Below are 26331 nucleotides of genomic sequence, written 5' to 3' on the forward strand. Positions count from 1 at the left end.
GTAAATTAAATTTCTGTAAAATTCTGTAAACAATTTCAGAATCACTCGGATGCTTGTGGTACAGAAGCAGGGCTGTGGCTTTCCTGTGACAAAACAGCCACCACCACCACTGCCAGACCACTGTGTGGTGACTGTGCACTGCAGAGTTCCAGGCTTCCGCGTCTGTCTCTGTCTGTCCTGGTGATTAGTCCTCACGTTCGAAGGGAGGGACTGCTCAGGGGAGTGGCCCCCGCTCAAACCCGCTGTGTTTCACATGTCTGTAATCAGAAAACGGAACCCCTTCTGTAAAGTACTGGTTTTTAAGTAATAACAGTAAATAACTCCCTCGTCCAGCAAGAGAGTCCCCTGGTCCAGGGATGGAGTGTCAGCAGGAGCGTCCCCACGTGAGCCGCCCAGGACCTCCACCAGGCTCATCTTGAGCCCTGGATCCCCTCCCCTCCTCTGTCTCACCTTCGGACCTTGGAAATTTAGGGTTGGTGGAGCGCTGGGGATAGAAGGCCAATGGACAGTGAGGAAATTGGGAAGATGGTGACATAACTTGTTTCAGAAGTTTGGCTAAAAAAGGTGTCCAGGCCTCCCTGTGAGCTAGGAAGGGTGTGGCCCATATGCTCCTTTGTCACCTGGAAATGTGTCCCCTAACCCCCACCCTCCCTCAGCCAGCAGGGTCCTTCACACCACCCCAGGACACGATGGCTTCTGCCTCCTTGGGGATCTGCTGATGAGCCTGCCACCCCCACCCCCTGAGGTAAAGGACCCCTGTCAGAGTGCCCTCCCTAGCGGGCAAGGGCTGCTTGGCTCACACTCTGCTCAGTGCCAGCACAGGGAGCCCTTGGAGCCAGGCCTGAAAGCTGCCTGGGCTCGGCTGCCCACCCGGGTGCAGCACGCCTCTGTCTACCACCGCGTCAAGGCTCCCCCGGAAGCCCCAACAGGGGTGTGTGGGGGGGCTAAGTGCTGAGAACCACTGGGAGGGGGCAGGACAAGCTCGGCATCACCCACCTTCCCCCATGCTCATCCCCACTGAGGGAGAGGACACTGCCTGCCCCTTCCTTGGGGGCTGTCCCTCAGCGCAGAGTAACCCAGGCTCCCTCATGGCTGTCCCCTCCCTCAGCCCGGCAGGGTCTAGGCTCTCCTCCTCAGAGCATGCTGGGGGTTGGCCAGCATGCTGAATGGGGGTGCCGTTGACCACTGCCTCCTTGAAAGAGACTGCTCACCAGAGCCAGGGTGCAAATCAGTGTTGGCATTTATTTCCTGCTCAAGGCCCTGGCCAGTCCATGGGCTCTTAAACAGAAGCTGGCTGGAAAGTGGGCCCTGGTGGTCAGTGGCCGGGCAGATGGACACTTGCATGGAGGTCAGGGCCTGTGCAGCAGGAGGCGCCCGGTGCCCAGGCTCCGTGTCCCAGTGGCTGCCCCAGGCCGGCGTCACCTGGGCCCAGAGCAGACATTGCAGAAGCTGCTGAATGGGGGCCGATGGTGGGCGGCCCGTCTGGGAAGGAACCCAGCGTCTCCTCAGCGTGCTGCACTCTTTGCTGGCCACTACAGGCCACCTGCGCGGTCTCCAGCGCTCTGAGGCTGCCCCGTGTGACCACACCACAGTCCTGGCTCCGACCCCGGCACCTGTGGCTACACGAAGGCATGCGAGCTGGGGCTCCGTTTCCCAGCTCCTTCTCTTCTGGGAGCACAGCCCCCCCCCCCCCAGCAGAGCCCTGCTTTGATAGCTGTCAGCCCAGGGTTCCAGGAACTGCCCCCCTCAAAGCTGGAGAAGGATCCGGCCCCCATACCCCTCCACTGGCCCAGCTCTGGCCCTTTCCTGGGCTTCTTTCCAACCCCTTCCCACACCTCTGAGAATTGTCCCTTTTTCAACTCTACGTAGGTTACCTAGCCTGAATGTGGGCTCCAGACACTGATGGACACACGGGACCACCTCCTAAATCTGAGCCTCAGTGTCCCCATCTGCAAAATGGGTCACAACAGCACCTACTTCGAAGGTTTCTCAGGTGTTACAGTGACCATCACTGAGACAGAGAGGGCCAGGAAATGGAGAGAGGCAGAGACAGAGAACAAGAGCTAGAGACAGAGAGAGAAAAAAAGAGAGAGAGATAGAGATAGAGAAGAGAGGAAGACAGAGAGACAGAAAGAGAGAGTGACAGAGACAGAGAAGGCTGGGAGCTGCGTGGCGGAGGCTCCTACCATGTCCTGCTCAGGGTCTCCTGCCCCTCTGTCCCCCACCCCTCCTGTCCCCGAGCTATCAGCACTGCCAGAAGTCCAGGAGTGGCTGTGCTGGTTGCCTCCTCTGGCTCTTTCCCAGAGGGTCTGGGTCCTCCTGGGTCACTCTCATGGTGCCTGGTGCCCTGGGAGAACAGAGGTGAGCGGGCTGCTGCCTACTGGGCTATGGGGTGGGCACGAAGCGGATCCTCTGGGAATACGCAAGGTCGGCAACGTAGAGGAGCAGGTTGACGTAGGTGAAGATGGCCACCACCAGCTGGCTGTCCCAGGGGCAGCTGCCCCGAGAGCAATCGGGGGGCCGCCCGGGCATGCCGTACTTGGGGTCGAAACAGAAGACGGGCCAGATGACCGCAGCACTGAGGTAGAGGAGCACAGCCAGGAAGGTGTACACCACCACCACGCGGTCGAAGGGGCAGCCCAGGCCACCCATGTGGCCCATCACGCTCAGGGCCACCACGGCCACCGTGGCCAGGAAGCATAGGCTGTAGACCGCCACGCACCACTGAGTGGCCACGTAGCGCCCGTAGCGACTGTCATGGACCAGCGCTCCAAAGATGATGCAAGCCACGAAGGCCTGGACGATTTTGAGCAGTCCAGACACCGTGGCCATGTAGCTGGCCACCTGGCCTGGCCGGGCCCGGGTCAGGGCCACCTCTGCAGCATAGGCCAGAAAGAGGAGCCCGGCGAAGACGCTGGCGGCCAGGCGGAAGTCCCTGGCCACACAGCCCGCGGGCTCGGGTGGGCACTGCAGCCGGGTGAAGTACAGCGGGTAGATGACGGCGGCCGTGGCCGACAGCAGCGTGGCCAGCATGGCAAAGGCTGCCGTGAAGTTGCCCCAGGAGAGGCGCAGGCATCCATGGAGCCGGGTGAAGTCACAGGCCACCACCAAGCCTGAGAGGGCAAAGCAGAAGCCCCAGGCGGCCATGCAGAAGGTGCCCTGGATGTCCGCGAAGCCGCCCCGATGTGCCACCAGGCTGAGGGTGGTGCAGCCGAAGGCCAGCTGCAGCATTCGGGCTGTGCCCACCGGGGACGTCACAGCGCCCAGGTACAAGTACCCGCCCCCGGGGGGCTCCATGGTGCTGCCCATCTGACCGGCCACGTCCTTGCCTTATACGGTGCCTGGTGGTCCTGGGGTTCCTGTCAGACTGCAGCCCCTCTGTCTCCTTCGGCTGGGCTGCGGTGGCAGGTGCCGGCAGCCTGCAGTGGCAGTGACATTGCAGTAGGCAGCCTCTCTGCTGCTTGTGTGGGGAGGGCCAAGGCCACCCCAGTGCTATAAATAGGTGGCCGTGATCAGAGCCCCAGAATAGCAGCCTGCCAGCCTGTCCCCATTGTGGGGGGACACTTGACCCCTGCGTCCCATGCCAAGCCCCTGCCAAAACCATTAACCCCTTGGCTGCTGGCATCCCCCTGCCTCCACTGCACCTGTGTCTGTCAGTTAGTCGGCTCCACTACGGCAGGGGAGGAGTGGGGAGGGACGGAGAGGAGAGCAGAGAGGACCAGCTCAGGCAGCCTCCAGGGCCAGCTGAGCTGAGGGAGGGGTGCAGGGAGGTGAGAACAGCAGGGGGTTAAGGGAAGAGGGTCAGGGGTCATGGAAGGGGCAGGGTGGGGGGTGCGTTCCCTTCAGTCGTTCCAGAAGATGTACTGGTTCAGAGCTTGGATGGTTTCAGGACCCTGTTGTCATTGTCCCTGGGGCCCATGCTCAGCTCTGATGCCTGGGAGATGGTGGGAAAGAGAAGTGGAGCGTGGAGACCCTGTGCCCCACTTGCAAAGGTGCCCCCATTCTTCTCACAGCCCCCAACCTGACCATGGGGGTGTGGTTTTAGTTACGTTTTGGGGGGTTCATTATGGAGCTCTTTATTGGTCCCTCCTAGACATGTAAACACCTAGAATAAACTCAGGCTAAAATATTTATAACGTATGAACTGTTTCTGCAAATGAAAACCTTTCTTTCTGAGTGTACAAGCAGCACAAGGTTAGGCCCAAGCAGTACGGGGAAACAGAGGGAAAACTTGCCTGGGTTACTATTGCCTGGATTCGGACGCTATCAATGGCCATCTCACGTGTGCATGTGTGTGTGTAATTAGATGTATTTCCTCTCACTTTTCATTTAGAAACAGTCCCAGTCCTCAGAAGAGTTGTGAAATAGCCCTATGAGCATTCGTTTATCTTTCACCTAGACTCAAGAATTACTAATACTTTTCTGTCTGTGATCTGGCCCCCCTCATTGATAATTAATAAGAATGTTAATTCTGCAGCTACCGGTAGGAGAGCTGGCCCCTAGCATCTTCCACGGATACCTCCCGCAGAACCTGACCGTGATGATGACACTTGGGAAATTTAATAATTTAATAAATTTAATAATTTAATAAACCGGTCCTTATTCAGTCTTCCCCACCCAGCCCCCAAACACACTTCATAGCTTTTCAAAGTTTTGCACCAGGATCTGAGTAGGATTATGCATTGCACTCGGCTGTCATGTCTCCCGCTTTCCTTTATGCTAGAATAGAGTCTACTTTTGTTGGTATTTTATAACATCGACTTTTTGGAGCGTCCAGGACAGTGGCTTTCTAGATTGTCTTTCAGTGTGTGTTGTCTGACTGTTTCCTCATGGTTAGATTCTGGCTAAAATGATCTTGGGAGGAAACCCCCATGGGAGATATGGGGACTCCTCGGTGTGTCCCCTGGGAGAATCGTGAGGTGGGTATGTCCAGAGCACGAGCAGCCTGACCATCTGGGGACGTCCCTGGTGGACGTCCTCCTGGGGTCCTAGCTTCTGTGGGCAGTGTTTTCCATGAACACAAACACCCCTCCTTGAAAAGCAGAGTCGTACCGGCCGTCTGACCTAACATGTTTCCAGAGCAGTGAACATAATCATAAAGTCAGGATTCCCGTTGGTTTTCAGGTCTTCCATCCTCGGGGACAGTGTCTGGACACGATGAGTGGGCAGCAAGGCCTCGCAAAGTGGACCTTCCATGGGGGGCCTGCCCACTCCCTGGGGGACCGCCAGGTAACTGTCACATGCAGGAGGCAGGCTCTGGCCTGGGGAAGGGTCCTCTGTGCCAGCCCTCCAGGTGTCCGTAGCAGCTGCCTCGGGACCATGGGAGCTGGAAGGATAGCTCTGGTCGGAGCAGACGGTTTATCTCAAGCAGACATGCCATGCTTCAGCTGAAGGTCAGAGCTCAGAGAACCTTAACAGTGAACGCAGCCACATTCCCCAACCGCACAAACGGTCCCTGGGGCACCACCCTCACAGTACCCTTGTCCTCTGCGTCTGTTACCTCCACGCCCCCAACCAAAGGGGTTCAACTCCTAGTGCCTGAAGCCTTGGGCATTTTGGGGAGACTTGGCCTTGGCACCGCCAGCACTTTGGGGTGTCCCCAGTGCTCAGGGTTAGCCAGTACACCTGTGCAAGTAGGAGGCAGCCTCCCAGGTGCCCTGTGGCAGGTGTGGTAAGTGAGGCAGGAGCCCTTTGGTGGCCTTCTCCTATAAAAGTTTGTTTGCTCCCTTGTCACAATTACAAAAACACAGAGATTCTGGAGCGACAGTTTCTCACACTGCAAAAATGGCAACACGATTTTAAGTGAATTAACTGACCACATAGAGCTCAACAGTAGGGACAGGGCACACCGTGCAATGAGGCTGACTTTCGTTGCGCTGTGAATGCGTGGGGGGGGATGCGGCCAGGGGCCAGGGAACGAGACGGGTTGTGGCCAGGCTGTGAGGCACAGGCCGTCCCTGGTCTGAGATCAAAGGTAGTGCATGGACACATAGGCCTCTGGAACCACGGGAAGACGGGTGCGGGCCTGAGTGGTCCCCGTGATCACCTCCCAGGTGTGGGGCAGCAGGTGCTTTTTGCTGTTGCTTTGGGCTTTCCAAATTTTCTAAAAGGAATAGTGAATACTTTCTGAACTAGGAAAAAGAATACATTTAAAAATAAATGAAGGGCAACATATGAAAAAAAAATAAATGAGGTGTATCTTACTACAATTTTTAAAAAAATAGTTAGATTTATATTCTCGGATGAATTAAAAAACTCGCGTTTACAAAAATTTTCAGAAGACTTTATTTTTTTAGGACAGTTTTAGATGTGCAAAGAAATGGAGCAGTCCCCACACACCCCACACCCCCGTCTGCCTCTCCATGAACATCTTACAGGTTCAGGGATGTTTGTTACAATTCATGAGCCAATGCTGATATGTCATTATTGATATATTGTTATTAACTGAAGTGCACACTTTATTTCCCTAGTTTTTAACCTATCGTCCCTTTTCTGCTCCAGGATCCCACATGACATTTAGTCCTCACGTCTCCGCAGGCTCCCCTGGGCTGGGATGTCTCTCAGAAGCCCCTTGTTCTGGGTGACCTTGGCAGTTCTGAGAGTGCTGGGGGGCTTCTGGAGACTGTCCCTCTGCTGGGATTTGTCTGACGTGTCTCTCACGGTTAGTCTGGCCTTGGGCGCTTGAGGGAGGAAGACCACGGAGGCAAAGTGCCCTTCTTATCATGTGACGTCAGAGTCCGTGCTCTCAACGTGACTCGTGAGTGCTGCTGTGACCTTGGTCACTGGGCTGAGCACTGCAGAATTGGTGACACCCAGGGTCCTTGTACGTCCTGGACTCACTTTGTCACTGGTCCCTGCAGTGAAGCACCATGTGGACTGAGAGCTAAGGCTGTGGTGGCGGTGCCTCCTCCTTTATCAGGACTGTGGACAGAAAGAGTTTATTCATTTGCTGAAATCCCATTGGGCCTAACCCACAAGTGTCATGTTCAGTGAACTGGCAACGCCCAAGACACACACAGACGCCCTCTGAGCCCTTTCAGCCCACCTCAGACGGAGCAAAACGTCTGTGTCATCCTCTGTAATTGTGCTGATTCACCACTGCCTCCCTTCTCCGCACAAAGAGTTTGTCTCCAGGCTGCGCCTCCCAGTCTTCCGCCCAGCTCTGACCCTGGTGTGGCGGGCCCCTCCCTCAGAGCAAAGTCCTCCGGGTAGGTGACAGGCAGAACCCTTTTAGGTGGTCCCAGCCGCCGCTCCCATGGGGAGCTCTGTCCATGGCCCTTCTGCGAGGCCCGGGGAGTAGGCTGCTCCCCTAAGCTGGCAGCCACCCCCAGGCACCCCTCCGTTCATCTCTAGCCTTTGGCCACCCCATCCCTGACCTCACCGTCTCCCTTGCCCACTGGGGTTCCATGGGTGCCCCCAGGAGACCATAGAGACCACAGATGGGCCACTTAGCTCCACCTAGGGAAGCGACATTGGTGATGAGTGGGCCCAGGTGGGGTGGGATGGGGCCCAGGCCCCTAGGGAGGGCCTGGCAGGGCTGCCGCTGCCCAGCTGACACCAGTACCCTTGGGTTCTGTTCTGTCCCTCTTGGTCCCAGGCTGCCCTGATGTGTTGGCTGAGCTGATCAGACCGCGAGACACACCCCTGGGTCTTATTGGAGGGTGAGGGTGCGAGATCCCCGCAATTGTCGCAGCTCTGGGAACAGGGCTGCAAGCGCTCTGATGTCTGTGGTGGGAGGCTGGGAGCCAAGCCCAGCTGACCTGGCACGGGTCCTCCCTCTGTCCCTTACGACCATCACAGAGTCTCTGTGGGTCTCACAGAGAGTTCCCAGACTCCCCACTAAAGGGGGCAGAGGAGTTTAAAACCAAAGCCACCTGCAGGGCAGCTGGGGGAATGGATGAGCTAGTACCACACCGTGTTCACTGCAGGGTGCGCTCAGGAAGCCCCGGCCATGGCTACTGGAAGCAAGGCACAGCCGGCAGCCTCCAGCAACCCTAGCTCTGGGGCTTCTCCCACAGATATGGTACATTGGCCCACGTGCAGTGATGTCGACACGGCTTGTCCATGCCACCTGCTTTGTGCCAGATGAGAGAGTGAAGCACAAAAGCCACGGCTGACCCGCCACGTTGTGCCAGCACAGCTCTCGTAGGCCCCAAGGCACCGTGTGAAGTGACCACAGCGTGTGTGGTGCGCTGTCGTTGTGTGTGAAGGGAGAGCGGTGCATGTGCGTGTGTGTACGTGTTTTCTGGGGGTCTGGGTCCTTTGGGACCACCCACGGGAAGATTGTGACACCTTCATTCTTGGATGCAGAGCCAGGGGCTGGGCTGGACTTTGCATCTTTCAGACCGTGAACAGTGTGCCCATGTGACCTAGCAAAAATACACACAGTGCAAACTTTTAAGAAAATGTTAGCTGAGAACAGAGTGTTTTTTTGGGGTGATAAAGTTTTGACTGAAGGCTGCTGGTGGTGACACATATGGTGAGGGTGCAAATGCAGAGTCGTGCATTGTCAAACGGCGCCGTGTGCGTCATGGGAATGTCACCTCAGTAACAAAACAAGGAGACGTGGAGCTGTTGTCCGCCTTGAGGGCCTTGCCACAGAGTGTTGGCTGGGTGGGTGGGCAGAAGCTCAGCTCCTCAGGAAGGGCCTAGAATGGAACACGAAGTGGGGTGTGGGCCTGGGACAGGATCTGCATGTCCAGGAAGGGGTCGGAGGTCAGTTTGTCCAGGAAGGGGTTGAAGGTCAGCGGGCCCCGATGGTGGCCCAGTCTCCCTGCTACAGTGGGGTTGGGGGAGGGGTGCAAAGTGGGCGACTGCCCGTCCAAATAAACACATCTGGAGGGGGAGGCTCTTTTGTTGTCTTTTTTTTCATTATTTAAAAAAAATATGTTACAAAACAATATCATTCATCATATATTTCTTGCTTATTTTCCTTTTTTAAAAAATTAAAGTAATAAAAAAGTCACTTTATAAAATAATACAAAAGGACAGGAGAGGCTGGGGCTGAGGGGCTGAGGAATCCAGTGCTTCTGGCTCCCCACCCTGGGCTGGAGGCGGGGGAGGCGAGTGGGGGGACAGCGGCCCTGAGACCACCCCTGGGGCAAACGGCAGGTCCACCCTTCCGGCTGGGCCTCCTGAACGCAGTGGGAGAGGGGCAGTGAAGGCTGCGGCGGGCAGGGGGGGGCGGGGGGGATGGCCGGGGCCCTGTCTGTCCTGGGAGGGCCTGGGTGGCCTCAGGGGACCCCCTAGCTCCCGCTGCTCAGCATGCCCAGCAGTTTACTGGGCTCCAGGCCCTGCTGCTGCGCCATGGTCTGCACATCGAAGCCCATGTGCATGAGGAACTGGGCCACGTTCATCTCCTGCCCCGTGAACCGGTCTCGGATGGTGGGGCAGGACGGGTTGCAGTGCGGCCAGGGGCAGCTGTCCACCAGGTGGACTGGGCAGCCCTTCAGAGGGGCTTTGCTGGCCTTGTGGCTGTCGTGGAGGCTTCTGTCCCAGCAGTGAAGCGCCCGGGGCAGCGAGGTCCCCTTCACCTGGACATCTGTCCAGTGGCTACAGACAGAAACCCGGGGGGGGGGGTCACTCAGGATGTGGCCAAAGCAGTGACAACATTGCTGCTGCTGCAGGTGCAGCTGAGTCTGAATCCCTGCCACACAGCTGGCCATCTGAGTGGTTTCGAAAGCCCTGGAAGGAAACCCTTCCCACAGCACCTGGCGAGGAGGGAGGGTGAGGACAAGTGGGGGTGCTGTGCACGTTAGAGCGAGAGGCACAAACACGAGCTGTCCCCAGGCATGGGGACACTGACCTTCGGATGATGATCTCGTGGGAGAGGCAGGCGGGGGCGAAGCTGGCCCTGTGGGGAGGAGGCAGACGGTCTGTGAGCAGCCCCATCCCCCCTGGACGCCCACAGGGGAGGCAGCCCCAGCCCAGCACCCGGGAGCCTGCCCCTGCCTGGCTCCCACCTCCTTCCTTTCGCTGTCAGGCGCAGGCCTGTCCCCACCAGCCTGCACGCTCCCTGCTCACCCTCGTCCTCTCCTGCTTCTATAACCTGCCTGCAGTCTACCTCTTCCAGGCAGGGCTGGCCAGACAGTGGTGACGGGCTGTCCCGGACAGGCGAGTATTTACCAAGTTTAGAAAAATAGACTTTATTCTTAGAGCAGTTTTAGGTTCACAGCAAAATTGAGGGGAGGTACAGAGAGTTCCCATCCCCTCCCCCCACTGCCAACACCCCCACCAGATGGCACATGAACCTACACTGACACGTCATCCCCCAGGGTCCGTAGCTGACATTAGGGTCATTCTCTGTGTTGTACATCCTATGGGTTTGGACAAACGGAGAGTGACACGTACCCCCCACTACAGCGTCATGGAGGGTATTTTCACTGCTCTGAAAGTGTACCTCCTGCATTCATCCCTCCCTCCCCAGCCCGACAACCCCCGATCCTTTTACTGTCTCCTTAGTTGTGTCCGTGCTGGAACGTCATAGGGTTGAAATCACATGGTACGCAGCTTTCTCAGCTGGGCTGCTTTCACTCAGTCACACGCACCTAAGGTTCCTCCCTGTCTTTTCACGCTTTTCCTTTCAGTGCCGGGTAATGTCCCACTGCCTGGGTGGACCACTCTATATTCATGCCCCACTGAGGGCAACTTGGCTGCTTCCTGTTGTGCTATCTTTGAGCCTCTATGTTTTTAAGGGAAGTGGTTTACTGCATGTTGAAGGGGGCTGACGGGGCCCCCGCACACTCACGACACGTCCTTGAGAGTGTCCCGCAGCTCCCGGCCCAGGTTCTGGATGTACAGCCACTGGCCCTCCTGCAGCGGCTGGCCCGTGAGGTGCACGTTGTCCACAGTCAGCTGGGCCTCGTCAAACAGCCACTGCACCACGAACACCGGGCCTAGGGGGCACGGCTCAGCTGTGCCTTGCTTCCGTACTCTGTCCCCCAACCCAGGCTCAGGGTCCCCAAGGTCTGGGCTAGCTCCCTGCAGGCTCACAGGCAGCTGGCCTTTCCCCGCTGGTGCCAGCAGCCAACCTCCACCCGCCCCCCAGTTTGTGCCTTAACAGCTGCCCTTCCTTAAGGAAATACCTTATTACCCCACCCCACCCCCCATCACCTTGGCCTGGCTCCCAGGGACTCACGTTCACCGAGATTTGGTGATGATGTCCCTTTGCATGGGACATGGCCTCTGCCCAGCATGTGGGGCTGGAGCGGGGACAGCCAAGGCCCCGCACAGAAACAGCCTGGTGTCAGCTCCATAGCATATTCCTCACTGTGGTAGTGGGCAAGGTGACCCCGTCCTGGTCTGCCTGAGACCCAGTGGTCTCAGTGGTAAGACAGGGACAGTCCCAGGCAGACGGGGATGGCTTTATGGCCCTGCTCCCATGCGGGGCAGGGGTCTGGGCCCGGCCTCTGGGGGTGGATTTTCCAAGGAAATCCAAGGTGGATTTTCAGGAGGTGCAGGAAGCCTGGATGGTCCCCCACCTCAGGTCCCCACCCGTGTGCTCTGCTGCCCCACTCACAGCGCAGGGTGGGGTAGACTTTGTAGCCAAAGAAGCAGTTCCACTCTTCACCCTCCTTGAACTGGCGCCGACAGCGTTCGGGGACCATGCCGTTCCAGTACCTGGGACACACGCTGCCGGTTAGTAAGGCCGCCTTGGGTCCCCAAGCCCAGGCTCTCGCACCACAGCCGCCACCCCGCCCCAGGTCCTCTGCGTGGGAGCTGGGTGTCAGGGTCAGGCCCTCCCTCCCAGGGCACCTGATGCCACGGCGGATGGCCTCCGTGGGTGCACAGGTGACAGTGTCCAGGCAGTCCGTGCGCAGGTATTGCTTGTTGTCCAGGAACCAGCCTGAGTCAGCCAGGCCGCGCACCTGGATGGCCGGGTAGCCCAACTCCTCCAGCCGCTCGGCCACACGGTCCACGTTCAGGAGCACGCCCGTGCCCCCAGCGCTGCACCAAGATGGGACATGAGGCCAGGCCACAGGGAGGGACACTCAACCCACTGAGCCTGCTTGGCCCCAAGCCCATGTCCCATGGAGAGACAGGGTCCTGGTATGTCCTGAACTGCCAACACATCCCTCGTTTACATGCAACACCCATGGGCCTTTCGGGGTCCTGGACACAGAGCTCCAGGCCCTGACCAAGAGCTAAGTGGCAGGCCACCTGTCCCGCTTTCCCTTCTCTGTCACTCTCTGCCTCAGTTTCCTTATCTGAAAATGAAGATGAACTATGTGGCTTCGGGCTCCTTCGTCCATTCCACCAATGTCCCAAGGGTCTCCTGCATGCCTGCTGGGATGGTGACCAACAAGTGTGATCCCTGTCTACTGGGACCCTAGGGTAAGTGGGACCCATGGCTAACTGGGGCACTGCAGTCCCGCTTCCCTCACATGCACAGCTGTGGAGCCCAGGAGCGTCCTCTGGACAGCTTCTAGCTACAGCGTCCGTCCGTCCGCACGCCCAGGCCTGCCAGGCTGGAGCCCCTGGGTGTGCCCAGGCTCAGCCGGCTCTCCCTCCTTTCCATATTCCCCCCTCCACCCCTCCACACTCCCCACCTGACTCCTACCCCTCCTGACTCCGCACCCCCCTCAGCCCCTCCCTACTCTCCCCCCAGGCCCCTGCTGGCCTACCTGCTCCCTGCCAGCAGCAGCACCTTGGCCCCGCTCAGCCCTTTGCCCAAGAGCTCTCGCACCACCTCCTGGATGATGAGGGCGCCCATGAAGGCATATTCATCTGCTCAGAGAAGGGGGGTGGCTTCAAGAGGGAGCCTGGACAGACAGCAAGGTCTCCGACTGCCAGGTTGGAAGGAGGAAGGGTTCTAGCTGGGGTCTGGAGGGTCTGCCTAGGGCTGGGGCCAGGGGCTGAGTAGAGTGAGGGAGGTGGGTCCTGTGGAAGCGCAAGGCCATGCTGGGAGCCCCTCCCCAAGGAAGAGCCAGGCGTGACGACCTCCCAGGGGCTAGGCCAGCCACAGACAAGCAGGCAGTGGCCGCTGGGGCAGGCACCCTGGGACACACTGGCTGTTCGGGGTTGGAAGGAGTACAGGGCTGAAAGTCTGTGTTCCCCCAGAAGCCCAGTCCTCCCTGCCCTGTCTTAGAAGGGGCAGAGGGGACGGCAGGGGACTCACTCTTGTCAGACTTGGATGAAGCCCCACTCCAGACGTCACTGGAGCAGTAGGGAATGAAGCTGTGACACAGGAACACTGTGAGACTGCCGTGGTCCTCCACTGCCCACGGCCCCAGGAGGACCCCCTCCCTGGGAAGGACACCCGAGGACAGACCCCGGGGAAGGACCCGCTTGCTCCCTCTTACACCATGTTGGCGTTCCACCAGTGGGGGTTTTCCTCTGGCTGGGAGGACAGGATCCCCGTGCCTGTGGTGGGGAGGACAGAGGCAGTGGGTCCTTCTGATGGGGGCGTATGCGGGGATGGGGACTACTGGAAAGTCTGGGATGTAGGGGTGGTGCCGCAGGAACCAAGCTGGCTGGGGAAGTGGGAATGGACAGAGTCACTATGGTCAGGATGCCCAGTCAGGCTGTGACACCTGGACGTGGCCTTTGACCACCCTCACTGTCCACCTGCTGCTTTAACCTAGGGATGACTGGCGTCCTGAGCCTCTCCTAAGCCCTGCAAAGTTACCTGGGGAAAAAGAAGTGAAGGGTGGAGAGGTTGTGCTCCCTAATCTTAGGAAGTTCAGAGAAGGGGGCGTGAACATAGATGGGGTGGGGCCTCTCTGGGGTTCTAGGGAGGGAGAGGGAGCTTCTTCCAGGACCTCAAATTGTGAGCCCCAGGAGGCCCGCCCCTTGCCCCACAGATGGGGCCTCCTGGGCGGGTCTGCGCCCTGCTGACCTGTGCGGGTTCGTGGCCAGTCCCTGGAGCTCATGAGGCGCCGCATGGTGTCGTACCGGGAGTCGCAGTTCTCCCGGTTGAAGCAGTACCAGCCGCCTGCGGGCACAGACACCACTTCAGGGCCCGCGTGCCCAGGGGACCCCCACCCACCCCACCACCTCAGCCCCTGAGACGCACCTTCCAGAAAGAGTAGCCACCGCCGACTGCCCTTGGATTCCTTCAGGTAGTAGCTGCAAAGGAAGGCGGTTGAAGGGGGCGGTCAGCTGGGGCTGCAGGGCCCAGGTCCGGGGAAGAAAGGGTCATTCCACCTGTCGCCGGGCGCGCGGCGGCCGCACGGGGGCGCCGGCGGCCAGGCCCCAGCAGAACGCGCTGGCGGGCCAGCGGCGGCCGGTCCCGGGAGGTGGCGCTCTCAGGGTTGGGAAGGGCCGCGAGGGGCTGTGTGGTCCGTGGAAAATCCCCACGGCCCGCCCCGCGCGGGACCAGCTGTAACCTCGGCGCCGGCGGCTGGGCGGGGGTGGGGGAGTGGGGGGGTGTCTTTGTCGGGGCTCAGGATCCTCCTGGGACGTGCAGTGGCTCTTGGAGGATGCAAAGCGCTCTCGCTAGAGGAGTGTGCATGGGGCGGGGACACTGGGACTGACCCAGCGGGTGTGAGGGGGCGCGGGCGCCACCGAGGCGGGGTCGCAGCCGTCCTACCGAGGCCCGACCGAACATCCCGATTCCTGGGATGTGGATTCGCTGAGAGTGTGGGCTCCCCGGACCCCTTCCCAAGCCTCAGCCTCGCATCCTTCCTTTATCAATTTCAGGGCTGGAGAGGGTGAATGCTGCACCCCGGGTCTTTCTGTCCCACCTGCGCCCCCTCTCTGGCCCTCCGTTGGCCAGCATCCCTGACAGTCCCTGCAGCAGGGAGCAGACCCTGAGTTGAGCTGGGGTGGGGCTGAGGGTACCGCAGGACTCTCCCTGCCCGCTGTGTCGCCTCTTCCTTCTGGAGCCAGGGCCACTCGCGGACTGCCCAGGGACCAAATGACCGAGTAGCGGGCTGGGCAACGGGTGGCCAAGGGGTCAGTGCCCGGGCTGGCCGGGGACCAGTGCTTGAAGCACTGCCCCAGCCCCCCGCGCTTCGAGTCACGGAGCCAGGCTCTCCCAGAGCCAGCACCTCCGAGAGCCCGACGGGAGCCCTCTCTCCCCTGGGGAGGAGACCTGCCATGGCCAGTAGGGAGGGTACAGTTCAGAGACTCCGTGTATTGGAGAGAGGACAGGAAGGCGGCATGTACGAGGGTCGCTGGCTTCGAGGAGGCCAGGAGCCCGGCGGGGGCCACTAGCAGGGGTGTGCAGGTCTGTCGGGGCAGGCGGGTGCGGCCTTACCCGGCGGGGCTGCCGTCGTTACAAGTCACTGACGTGTTGAGCAGGAGGTGCAGGCGAAGGTCCTCGTTGAGCTGCTGCGCGGAGCAGGGGTACAGGGACTGCGCCAGGCTCTTGACCTGCGCCATGAAGCTGTCCATGTTGCCCTCCACGGCCGTGAAGTCCAGCGGGAAGCTCTCCACCGGCTGTCCGGCCGCGGGCGCCGCCTCGGCCCGCTGCGGGGGCGGCTGCTGGCCACGGCGCCGCCAGGTCTTCCTCCCCTCGCCGCCCCCGGCCCAATGCAGCAGGCCCAGCAGCAGCAGCACGCGCACCCCTCGGGCCATGGCCGCGCCGCTCGCGCCCGCGGCCACCTGCGGAGAGCGGGTGGCCGTGAGCCGGCAGCAGCGGTGGGGGCGCCGGGCCGGGGGCGTCTGAGCGGCGGGGCGCCGGCCGCGCCTGCTCGCTCGCCCTGCTCCCCGCTCTGGGCCCGGCCGAGGAGGCGTGGGCGGTCGGCGTCGAGGCTCTCGTGGCCCGGCGCCGTGGCCTGGACAGCTCGGGCTCCGCGCTTGCGGCCGGCCGAGTGCAGCGCAGGGTCTGGGTGCTCTGGCTCCGGCCCGCGCCAATGAGCGGCGGGGGCCGAGCCTGGGCGTAGTTTGCGGGGCCGCCGCGGCCCGGGTGCCCGCGCGTCAGATGTGCCGCCGCCGCCCGGGCTCGGCGCAGGGGGAGGGGGCCGCGCTCGCTCTTTTCTTGGCGGAGGCATCGCCTTTTCTTCCCAAACCGCAAGCCTGACGGAGGGGCCTGGACTACCCCGCCGCGGCCGCCGGAGGCGCTCCCGGCCCGGCTCCGTGGGGGGGCAGAGCGGCCCGCGGCCCGGGCGGCTCCATTCTCCGCGGCCAGCCCGGCGCCGCTGCCCCCGCCCCCGGGGCGGCGGGGCAGGAGCGGGGCTTTTCCGTTCCAGCGGCACTCCGCCCACCGCACGGTGGCCGGGGCCCGACGGGCTGGGGGCGCAGGGTGGGAGCGCTCACCTGAGCCGCCGGGGTACCCCTCACTCCCGCTGCCCAGCCCAGAGCAGCTGGCGGGCGATTCGGTCCGCACCCTCCACCCCAGCAGCCCCGAAAACCCCCGCTCACCGCGGCCTCGCGCCCCGGCTCCCTGGCGTCGCTCGCCCTGCGCCACCCCGCTGGTGCGCCCGGCTTGGCTGCCTCCCCCTCTGACGCTGGCGCCTAGCCGCCCGGGACTTTTATCCAGCAGGGCCCCCGGGATCAAAGCGACGGCGGACATAGGGCTCCGCGCCGAGGGGCCGGCAGCAGCGGCGCCCGGGGCCTCCCGGAGGAGCGGACAGGTGTGGCGCAAGGCGCGGACACCCAGGCGATGGAGGGGCTGGGCGCCCCTGCATGGCTCCATGCGGGAGTTGCCCTGTCCGGCGCCTGGGTGGACAGCTTCTGGGAGGCCTTCGGAGGCCGTGGGGCCAGAGGGGGCACTGTCACCTACCGAGGTCGGTGGGCCTCGGGTGGGGTCCAGGATCCTCCCTGGATCCTCCGTGGATCTTCTAGCTGCAGCTTGCCACTCGGAGGACCCCCAAAACCTCTCCCTACTCCAGGGCCACTGGGGTAGGAGCGAGGATGGTGAAGAGCTGCCTGGCTTGGTGTCAGCTCAGTGACCTGCACTAACCATTGTCTCTGCCCATCAGCTCAGCTCACCTTCCCAGCCACCTCACTTGGGACAGAAGGAGGTTCCTTGTCAGAAATCAAAATGGGGGAGGCAGGTGTTTACTTAGGAGGCCTCTACCCGGTGGGTGGGGAGACAAAAGAAAGAAAAGCACTTATTCACCCTCCACACACATGAAATGTCAGAGACAGCTTTGGTAGACCTCTCCCCATTTCTCCTCCCAGCTGCAGCCCCATGGCTGTCATTACACCCATTTTAAAGACAGGAAACAGGCCTCGCCTTTTGGGACAGGGGTCCAGACCTGGGGCAGGCCTTCCTGAACCCCCCTCCTAATTCAGAGCAGTGGGGAAGTTGTGTCCTCTGGGAGGCACCGCAGCCCCTCTGGAGCAGGAAGTTACAGGTAGCCAGGGCTCTGCACCCCCTTCACAGTCCACCTGTGTTGCAGGGCCCCTGTGGCCCTGGGCACTGTCCTTTCCTGTCCCCAGTATGAGTGATGAGCTGCACACACCTACCCGGCCCACACCCAGCGGGCCGCTCCGGCCGGGCTCTTGGAGGACGCGCTGGGAGACCAAACAGGGCCCTTGAGAACTGTCCTGTGAGCATCTGAGGGATATCAGGTGCTGTTATGTCAGATCAGGCTGAGGTGCCCTGGAGGACAGCCTGGGCTGGGGTCACTCAGAGCAGGAGAGGGCAGGTCCTCCCCACAGGTACCATCCGGCAGCTGAGTGCCCATTTTCCCGATGAGAGTCAGGAGCTGACAGAAGAGCGAGACAGATCTTGGTTCATTTGGAAATCCACACTTTTGTCAGTTTAAAGGCCCTGTTTGAGGCTGACCAGATGCAGTAGCTTCAAACACAGGCCCATCCAGAGGTGTTCTCCCCACCCCCGTCCACCTGCCCAAGAACCCTCTACCTCTATGTGTGTTATTCCAAGTCCCAGGCAGGGAAATTCTCCTCCCATCAGGATGGCACGGGCGTGGAGGGCTATGCTTCACACTGACCTGGCTCTGAGCAGTTTCCTGGTGTGGCGGTCCTGGGCAAGGCCCGTGACCTCTCTCTGTGCCCTCATTTCCTCTTCTTTAAAGTGGGGCAATGACCGTACCTCCATCAGAGGGATTATGGGAGTCCATGCGTGAATGTGCACAGCAGTGACTGCCAGTGAAATCCCAGGACCAGGGAAGGAATGCATGTTATATTCCCGGCATGCGTTGTACTGAGATTTCGCCTGCACAGTGGACCAAAATGAGTTCCTGTTTGGGTTTATTCAAGACTGCTAGCAGAAGCAAAGAGGCACTCAAATTCAGCCTTCCCCAGCACTTCCTGCCCTGTGTCCCGCCTTCCCCATTCTCTTTTTTGGCAGCAGCCCCCAGATGCCCCAGACACCATGTCCTCCTCTGGATTCAGATAGACCAGATCTGTCCTTGCAACCCCTCCTCCCGTTCCCCGAGGAGCCAGCTTTGCCTCTGCACCTCGGACTCCCGCAATCAGTCTGGTGGGATCTCTGAGGACAGCAGGACCTTCGAGCTGGTCCTCTACTTCCAGGCTGCCTGCACCCAGCCCAGGGGCCACCAGCCACGGTGGCCCTGACAAGTGAGAGGAGGGGGCCTCTGGGTTGAACAGCAATGACCATCTCACACCCATTCGGATGGCTGTGATCAAAAACAGGGAAAATAATAAGTGTTGGCAAGGATGTGGAGAGCTGGGACCCGTGCATGGTGCATGGGACGTGAACTGGCGTGGCTGCCATGGCGACGATGCTGTGGCTCCTCGATTCGGTACACACAGAACTGCCGCATGATCCGGCAGCTCCACTCTGAAGTATGTCTTCCAAAGAATGAAAAGCAGGTGTTTAAACAAAAGCTTGTACGTGAATGTTCATAGCATCGCTATTCATAGTCACCAAAAGGTGGAAAAGCCCAGCTGTCCATCAATGGATGAGTGGATAAACACGATGTGGCCCCTCCACACAACGGAATAGTACTTAGGCATAAAGAGGACTGGGGCTCTGACACGGGCGACAACATTGACGGACCTGAAAACCATGACGTTCGGTGACATGTGCCAGACACAAAAGGCCATGCGTTGTATGATTCCATTGCCATAAAATGTCCAGAATGGGCAACTCCACAGAGACAGGAAGCAGACTGCTGGTTGCCAGGGGCTGGGGGTAGGGATAGGGAGGGACTGCCAATGGGATGGGGTTTCTTTTCAGGGTGATGGAAACGTTAAATGGATGGTGGTGTTGGTTTCACAACACTGCAAATGTACTAAACGCCATGGAATTGTACACTTTACATGGGTAATTTCATGTTGTGTGAATTTTACCATCAAAAAACCCCCAAAGCACCAGTGTATCAGACCAGCGATGGCCAGCAGGCTGGATCCGGGGCACCAGATGACTGGGGGGGGTCAGGTGAATGGAGTGCCCAGGTGGGGAGGGGTGGGCTGGTCCCGCTCTGTAAACCTTGCTGGGATGTGGGATGTTTTGTGCCCCAACTGCAGCACATGGGGGATGTAGCAATGCCCGGTTTGTCCCTGCAGAGCCTGGCCCTGCCCCCGCTGGGCCCAAGGCTGGGTCTCTGAGCCTCAGGCCCCCCATCTGTACCTGTCTCACAGGGTCGTGGGGGCATGAAATGAGGTGGGATGTGTAGGGGCCATGAGCGTGTGATAAGTGATGTCATCACTCTCGGGCACATGCTGGCCTTTCCTCAGGGACCAAGGTAGACCAAGTTTCCTGGCACAGGAGACTCATGGAATGTCTGGTGGGCAGACACTCAGGCTGGGGGACGAGGACAAGGAACAGTGTCCCAAATTGCCTTGTTGCAGTGGTCCCATGGACCATGGACACTGGACAAGGGACCCGCCCTTCTCTGCCACCCTCCCCGCCCCTATGGCCACATCCAGGGTGGATTCTGCATCACTCTTGCCTCCCTGCTTCCTGGCTCCCACTCAGGTGGGTGGCAGGTGCTTGTGCTTCTGGCTGAGCTTGGGTCCCATGTGTTGCCAGCTACAAGGGAGCCTGGGAAAATTAGAGCCCAGATGGGGCTCTGCCTCTTTAGGAGGGGCACCCCCAGGTATAGGATGGGGGCGGAGGGGCTGTTCCTCTGGAGAAGAAGCTATGGGGGAAGGAGCCAGGGTCCCAGATGAGCACAGAGTTAACCAATGGGAGCTGTGTGGACACGTGCTCATTTCCTGGAATAAGGGCATCAGAAATGGAACATTTCAGGAAACTAGAACTTGGGATCTAGCTGGGGCAGGCTTGAGGGCCTAGGCTGGCTGGAGGGCGCTGGGGCACAGGGAGGCGAGTGTGGCGAAAGGCTGTCAGTGGCACAGGGGAGTCCCACGTGGGCCTGACAGACAGATAATCTGGCTTTCAGAGCCTCAGGATATCCAGCAGCTCCAGACCCAGTGCCTTTGACTGGATGTGGGACTGCCCCATGCCACCGGCTGGCTCCCTCCTGGGGCCCCTTGAGGGCTCTGAGCCTGGGGGCTTGCAAGGCATGAGGGCAGCTCTGTGCTCCAGCTGCTGCCTGCCGTCTGGGGCCCAGCTGTTGCCTGCTGGCTTCAGCCACCCCGCCTTGCACAGCCACCTGGGCGGCTGAGAGCCCCAGCTGCTGGCCTCTGAGGCTCAAGAGGCCAGGGAAGCAGGGCAGGCCACCCCACTCCTCCCAGCGGCTTACTCTGAGGGAGGCCCTGCTCCTCAGCCAGCCAAGAGCCCATCTCCAGCTCTGAGCCTGGGGAGGGGCCTCAAGGTCAGGCTGTGCAATCACAGAGGTTGAATCCCTATTTGGTTTCCCCAGAGACACCGCCCTCATCCGTTAGAAGGAACCCCCCTTGGCCTCATATCCTGGGACCTTGATGAACAAAGCCTCTCACCTGGAGCTGTCTTGTGTGTGCGGGGGCTGGGGATGGAGAGCTGGGACCACTGGGTCAGGTTCAGGCCTTTCCTGGGCAGCTCCTAGGCCTGAGCTGGCAGACGTTCTCTCATGGGAACTAGGTGGGTGTTTGCAAGCCTGGCATGAGCAGCCTTGGGGTCACCGAGTGGCAGAGCTCACACACACTCCTCACCCTAGGACTGAGAGCACCTGGGAGTCAGACCCCCCCTTCTCTTAGGGGTGAGAGCCCCCAGGGCTGTGGGTGGAAGTTGAATCCTAGATGCTGTGACCAACCCCCAGATGGTGAACTGGCCTCCAGGGTGGGGTTTTCTGGTCCTAGGCTCAACCCCTGGGGGCCTCGGACCCCAGTAGTCATTTGGAAGGACCTGCCCGCCTCTCAGCACCCCTGCCCCATCCCAGCTCCCCTTGCTGAAGGACCCTCCTGGGTGCCAGCTTGCAGCTGACCTGGGGTAATTAGGGTGCCTGGGTCCACCTGGGAATGGCCACATCCCAGAGCTGGGGGAAGGAAGGGCATGCGGATGGCAGGGCCTTCCTGCACGTGGTGTAGATGGGGCCTCTTGGGGTTTTATGGGAGCATCCCCTGCATGCCAACTTGTGCTCCTCACTATGCAGGTGAGGAAGGGTATGGGGAGGTCGGGTTGCCCCAGGCCTCTTGGGGTGGGCCAGAGACAGCTCCTCCTCAGCTCTCCCAGCTGGCTCTGCTGCGCCCTAATGAGCTCCAGGCCGGCTGCTCCCCATCTGTGTAGCCTGCTGGTCCCCAGCGCCCACTGCAATAGGGGCTGCAGGCCAGCAGGCTGGCCCGCCATGTGACCTTCGGCCCACCCTCCCTCCCGCCCTGTGATTCGCACGTGGCCTCTGGGGAGGCAGAAACAAACCCTCAGATCTCACCCCTGGGAACCTTTCAGCGCCAGCAACATCAAAGGGGGCAGTGGCTGGCGGTGCTGCGGGTGCTTCTCTTAAAGGGCCATGCCATGTCTTAATTCAAAGCAGATCCTGGGAACAGCTGTCAAACCGCCTGGGAGGGAGGACTCTGGCGGGAGAAGCTGGAAGGCGGCCATCCCTGTCCTCTGCAGACCCCATGTGTTTGCTTCTGGGGGCTGATCAGAGGGCAGGTGGGGACTATGCTGAGTGGGTCTTGCATCTTGCAGAGGCTCCACCAGCCTCCACCTGGGAGTCACGCTGCCCTTCTCAGAGGAGGACCCTGAGTACTGGGCCGGGGCACCTGTCAAGGGCTCTGATTATTCTGTGTGGGGACTTAAAACCTCATTTCACAAAGTCAATACCCTGTTTCCCTGAAAGCAAGACCTAGCTGGACAATCAGCTCTAATGCGTCTTTTGGAACAAAAATTAATAGAAGACCCAGTATTAAATTATATTACATTACATTATATTATATTACATTATATAAGACCTGGTCTTATGGTAAAATAAGACCGGGTTTTATATTAATTTTTGCTCCAAAAGACGCATTATTGCTGATTGTCCGGCTAGGTCTTATGTTCGGGGAAACACGGTCGTGTGGTTTCTCTGAGTGTGAGTTGAGGTTCTTACCTGCCCAGGTGTCTGCCCTGCCTGGAGGCCACTGACTGAGTCCAGAGGTGGGACAGCTCCATGCACGGGGTAGGCGGGGTTCCTGATGGTCACAAGTTCACTCAACAGAGCTCTGTCCTGGCAAGGGGATTCCAGCAATAGACAGCAGGCTGGTCTTCTGGGAGGAGGGGACAGATGTGACCTGATGTCAGGAGGGGGAGAGAATGAGGAAATGGGGCACAGCGGTGTGGTGGTGGACTAGGCAGTGGGAAGTCATTGCCTTATTGAAAATACAGGTAAGATCCAGAAGGTTCTATATTGGAAAGTAGAGTTTAAACTACTTAAATTGAAAATGCAATTTTACCATAAATATATACCGGGGGTGCCAAAGAAGTGCATACACATTTTAAAAGATGTCGTCTACTGTGCTTACGCAGTAGTTCGCCATAATCAGAAGTGTCTGGATGCTGATGGTAACCACTTTGAGCACCTCTTGTAATTGCAGAAGTCAAACGTGACTTGTACTCAACTTTTGTTATCGGTACATATTGAGTATTACAATTAATATAGTTTTTTTCCTTTCTTAAAATGTGTATACATTTTTTTGGCACCCTCTGTATGGCGCACACACACATGTCTTCAGTGGCTAGATTATAAGTATAGCATGGGGCAGGGGTTGTGCCTCCCCCAGGGGCTCAGCACAGAGGGGGCTCTCAGAGGCCACTTGCTCCGAGAGTGAGCCATGCATTCTCCCAAGGAGACAGGTAAGAAGAGCATCAGTTCTCAGGCAAGGTGGAGCCTTTTTTTTTACCTATAACATGTGACCTGAGGTCCTCATAGAACCACAGTTTGGGACATAATTTCTTTGGAAAATACAGCCTCAGTCTCATTAACATTGCTCTCGAAAATAACCCGCTATCCTCCTCGTCCCCCCAGAATTCAGGTGCGGCCCCAGGCTAGCCCTGAGGGGTTCTGGGAAGCCTAGAGCAAGGACCCAAACCTCGTCTTCTGGCCAGGCTCAGGGTTCCCACAGCCTGCTAGGGGGATTGCTGTCTGTGATGTCCTGTGCTACTTACCTGCGCTGAGCCTCCATGTCCCTGGGAAGGGGGCACTGTCACCACTGTGGTTTGACAGATGAAGAACAGAGGCCCAGGCAGCCAGGATGTGTCAACGTTCAGGTCGGTGCAGGTAGGGGGTGGACCTCATGCCTTGACCGCACCCTAGGCTGCTGGACGCTGTGATATCCTACATTACATCCAACTGGGGACACTTTGTGCTCTGGAGGTAGTGTGCTGTGGAGGGGGTAGAGTGGGAGGGGTCCCGACCAGGGTCACAGGGACTGCAGTGAAAAGAACAAAGGCAGGTCTGTCCTGGGTCACCTGTTGTGTAAAAAGGAAGGAAGGGAAGAATGTACATCTGTGTCTCCTTAGCATCCTGACACATGCATTTGCTCACCTTTGCAGAAATAAATGCAGGAAGGCGACCCCAGCACTGAAAGAAGAAGGTTTTCTATAGGATGAGTGGCAATGGGCAAGGAGGGAGCAACCCTGGTCTGTATCTCATCTTTTTTCTTTTAATTTTTATTGGGGAATATTGGGGAGCAGTGTATTTTTCTAGGCCCTATCAGAGCTCCATGTCAAGTTGTTGTTTTCCTGTTGTGGAGGGAGCAGCTCAGCTTCAGGTCAAGTTGTTATTTTCAATCTAGTTGTGGAGGGTGCAGCTCACTGGCCCATGTGAGAATCGAACCGGCAACCTTGGTGTTATGAACACTGCGATCCAACCACTGAACCAACCGGCTGCCCCTCTGTGGCTCATCTTGTACGTATAATTTTTGAGTCAAACAAATGTTTTGCATAATCAAAATATAACATTAAATCACAAATGATGAAAAGAGACCCCAAAATACAGTAATATATAAATGAACCTAACTGTGTATCAAATTAGTATGACCACAGAGAAAAAAAGAATTAATTCAAATAACTTTTGAACACAATCCTCTGTATTTCTTTAGTGGGATATATTCTGAGGACAGAAATAACTACAAACGGATCTTGAAATTTCCTTAGTAGGTCTGTGGTTAGTAGCAGAATTGCTGTAGTAATTCCGAAGCTATTTGGAGGGTATTTTGGAACAGAGTAAACAAATATATTCATGTTACCAAGAGCAAGGGTTTTCACTGTGGAGAAAGGGATTTTCGGTTGAACCATGTACAGTTGTCATTTTTTTTTTTTTGTAGATTAAAAAATGGTTGAATATTGGCAATTTCATACGATTTAACCAAATACAAATACAGAATGAGGGAAGGGAAGGGAGAAGCCTGAGGGGTGGCTTGGAGTGAGAAATATTCAGGTGAATTCAGGGTGTTAGCTCTGTGCTCTGGGGAGCAGAGGCACCCCAGCAGCCCTGAGCATGCTCAGCTCCAGACCTTGCTTTCTTACTTTCTTTCCTTTTTTTTTTTTCTTTAAAGAGGGCACAGCTCACAGTGGCCCACAAGGGATCGAACCAGCATCCTTGGTGCTACCAGCACCACGCTCTAAGCAACTGAGCCGCCCCAGACCTTGCTTTCTAAATCCCATTCCCCTCTAAAGGGATCAGGGTGTCTCTGAGAAATGGTAGGTTCGGGCTGGGGCAGGGGATACCCTGTTGTGACAGAGGTGAGGAAATGCTCAGAAAGTAATGGAAGCAGGTCAAAAGTGTGGGCAGAAAAGGCGCCACGGACTGAACCCAACAAGCTCGGGGGAGGCCAGGCTAGTGGGCCCTACAAAGCCAGAGACCAAAGGAACCACACAGGGTGGTCGGGACATAAACGTTTCTCACTAAAGCGGGTCATGGCGGTGGTCACGTCCTAGGCCTGTAGCTTCCTTGACAAAGGTCAGTCTTTACCTGAAGTGAGCCTGCATGCTATCTTTCTGCATCTCAGATAACATACCTTTTTTAAAAAATTTTATTGGGGAATTTGGGGGTACAGTGTGCTTCTCCAGGGCCCATCAGCTCCAATTTGTTGTCCTTCAATCTAGTTGTGGAGGGCACAGCTCACTGGCCCATGTGGGAATCAAACCAGCAGCCCTGTTGTTCAGAGCTGGTGCTCTAACCACCTGAGCCATCTGCCCGCCCCTCAGATAATATACCTTTGAAAAGTCAGGGGCTGGCCTGGTGGCTCAGGTGGTTGGAGCACTGGGCTCCTAACGCTAAGGTCACTGGTTCGATTCCCACATGGGCCAGTGAGCTGCGCCCTCTACAGCTAAGATTGTGAACAACGGCTCTCCCTGGAGCTGGGCTGCCGTGGGCTGCCATGAGCAGCCAGTGGCCAGCTTGAGTGGCCAGCAGCCATTGTGAGCGCTGTGAGTGGTCGCAGCCAGTGAGAGCTGCCGTGAGCGGCTGATCCACCGATGACCGGCAACCGACTGCCTCAGCTGCGGGGAGTGCAAGGCTCATAACACCAACCTGGGTCAGGGAGCTGTGTCCTATACAACTAGACTGAGAAACAAAGGCTTGAACCAGAGTAGGGGGCGGGAGGCAGAAGAAAGGGGCGGGGGAAGAAAAGTCAGAGTAATTCTCTTTTCCAGACTCCTCAGGGCATGACACCAGGAACCCCTCATTGTTATCTGGTCCCCACATACCATCTCTCTGTGCTGCAAATGTTCAGTGTTATCTACCCTGCACCCACCAATGTGAAAGAAGTATGTGTCTCTCCATTTTACTTTTTATCCAATCCCAGAGATCTCCCCGCTTTGCTTTCTCCTGCCCCTTTAACCTCCCACCCATGGATTCCACGTAAGCCCCTTGACTCCAATGTAAAAAATAAGCTGCAAAACTGCCGGTTCTCAGGAGCATTTTCTCAATCCATTGAGATTTTGCTTCCTGGTAGTTGTTGCCAGTTTGGCTCAAATAAACTCATAAAAATTCTCTACAGGTTTAGATGTTTCTTACATCAACAAAAGGAAGCAGGAAAGACAAGAGTGAGAGGGGACTGTAGGCTAGCCAGAGAGTGGCAGCCATGTCAGATTTCCCAGTGTCAGTCAACAGTTTGGTGGTTAAGTAAGAGACTGGCCTTACGCTTAGG

The 26331-nt window shown here is 58.2% G+C and overlaps 2 protein-coding genes across 2 annotated transcripts; both read right to left on the reverse strand.

Annotated features, from left to right (window-relative positions):
• Positions 1-1223: 1223 nt before the first annotated feature.
• On the reverse strand, positions 1224-3505 carry MYADML2 (myeloid associated differentiation marker like 2). The gene has a single exon (XM_033089233.1). It carries the CDS (start codon positions 3307-3309, stop codon positions 2386-2388), a length of 924 nt encoding a protein of 307 aa, XP_032945124.1. The 5' UTR covers positions 3310-3505; the 3' UTR covers positions 1224-2385.
• Positions 3506-8893: 5388 nt separating this feature from the next.
• On the reverse strand, positions 8894-15803 carry NOTUM (notum, palmitoleoyl-protein carboxylesterase). The gene is made up of 11 exons (XM_033089121.1): positions 15200-15803; positions 14015-14067; positions 13838-13933; positions 13302-13362; positions 13118-13176; positions 12624-12726; positions 11755-11946; positions 11519-11619; positions 10748-10895; positions 9806-9853; positions 8894-9552 (listed from the first exon to the last, which is right to left on the reverse strand). The coding sequence occupies exons 1-11, from the start codon at positions 15517-15519 to the stop codon at positions 9246-9248; spliced, it is 1488 nt and encodes a 495-aa protein (XP_032945012.1). The 5' UTR covers positions 15520-15803; the 3' UTR covers positions 8894-9245.
• Between the last annotated feature and the right edge of the window lie 10528 nt (positions 15804-26331).

This window comes from Rhinolophus ferrumequinum, chromosome 21 (assembly GCF_004115265.2).
Source record: "Rhinolophus ferrumequinum isolate MPI-CBG mRhiFer1 chromosome 21, mRhiFer1_v1.p, whole genome shotgun sequence".
Lineage (NCBI taxonomy): Eukaryota > Metazoa > Chordata > Mammalia > Chiroptera > Rhinolophidae > Rhinolophus > Rhinolophus ferrumequinum.

Excerpts from the sequence above, each read along its gene's own strand:
- MYADML2 (XM_033089233.1), bottom strand. The coding sequence starts at position 3,309 with ATGGGCAGCACCATGGAGCCCCCCGGGGGCGGGTACTTGTACCTGGGC.
- NOTUM (XM_033089121.1), bottom strand. The coding sequence starts at position 15,519 with ATGGCCCGAGGGGTGCGCGTGCTGCTGCTGCTGGGCCTGCTGCATTGG. Across the intron at positions 14,068-15,199 it reads AACGACGGCAGCCCCGCCGG|CTACTACCTGAAGGAATCCA; the intron begins GTAAGGCCGCAC and ends CTTCCTTTGCAG. Across the intron at positions 10,896-11,518 it reads AGTCTACCCCACCCTGCGCT|GCCCGGTGTTCGTGGTGCAG; the intron begins GTGAGTGGGGCA and ends CGTGCCCCCTAG.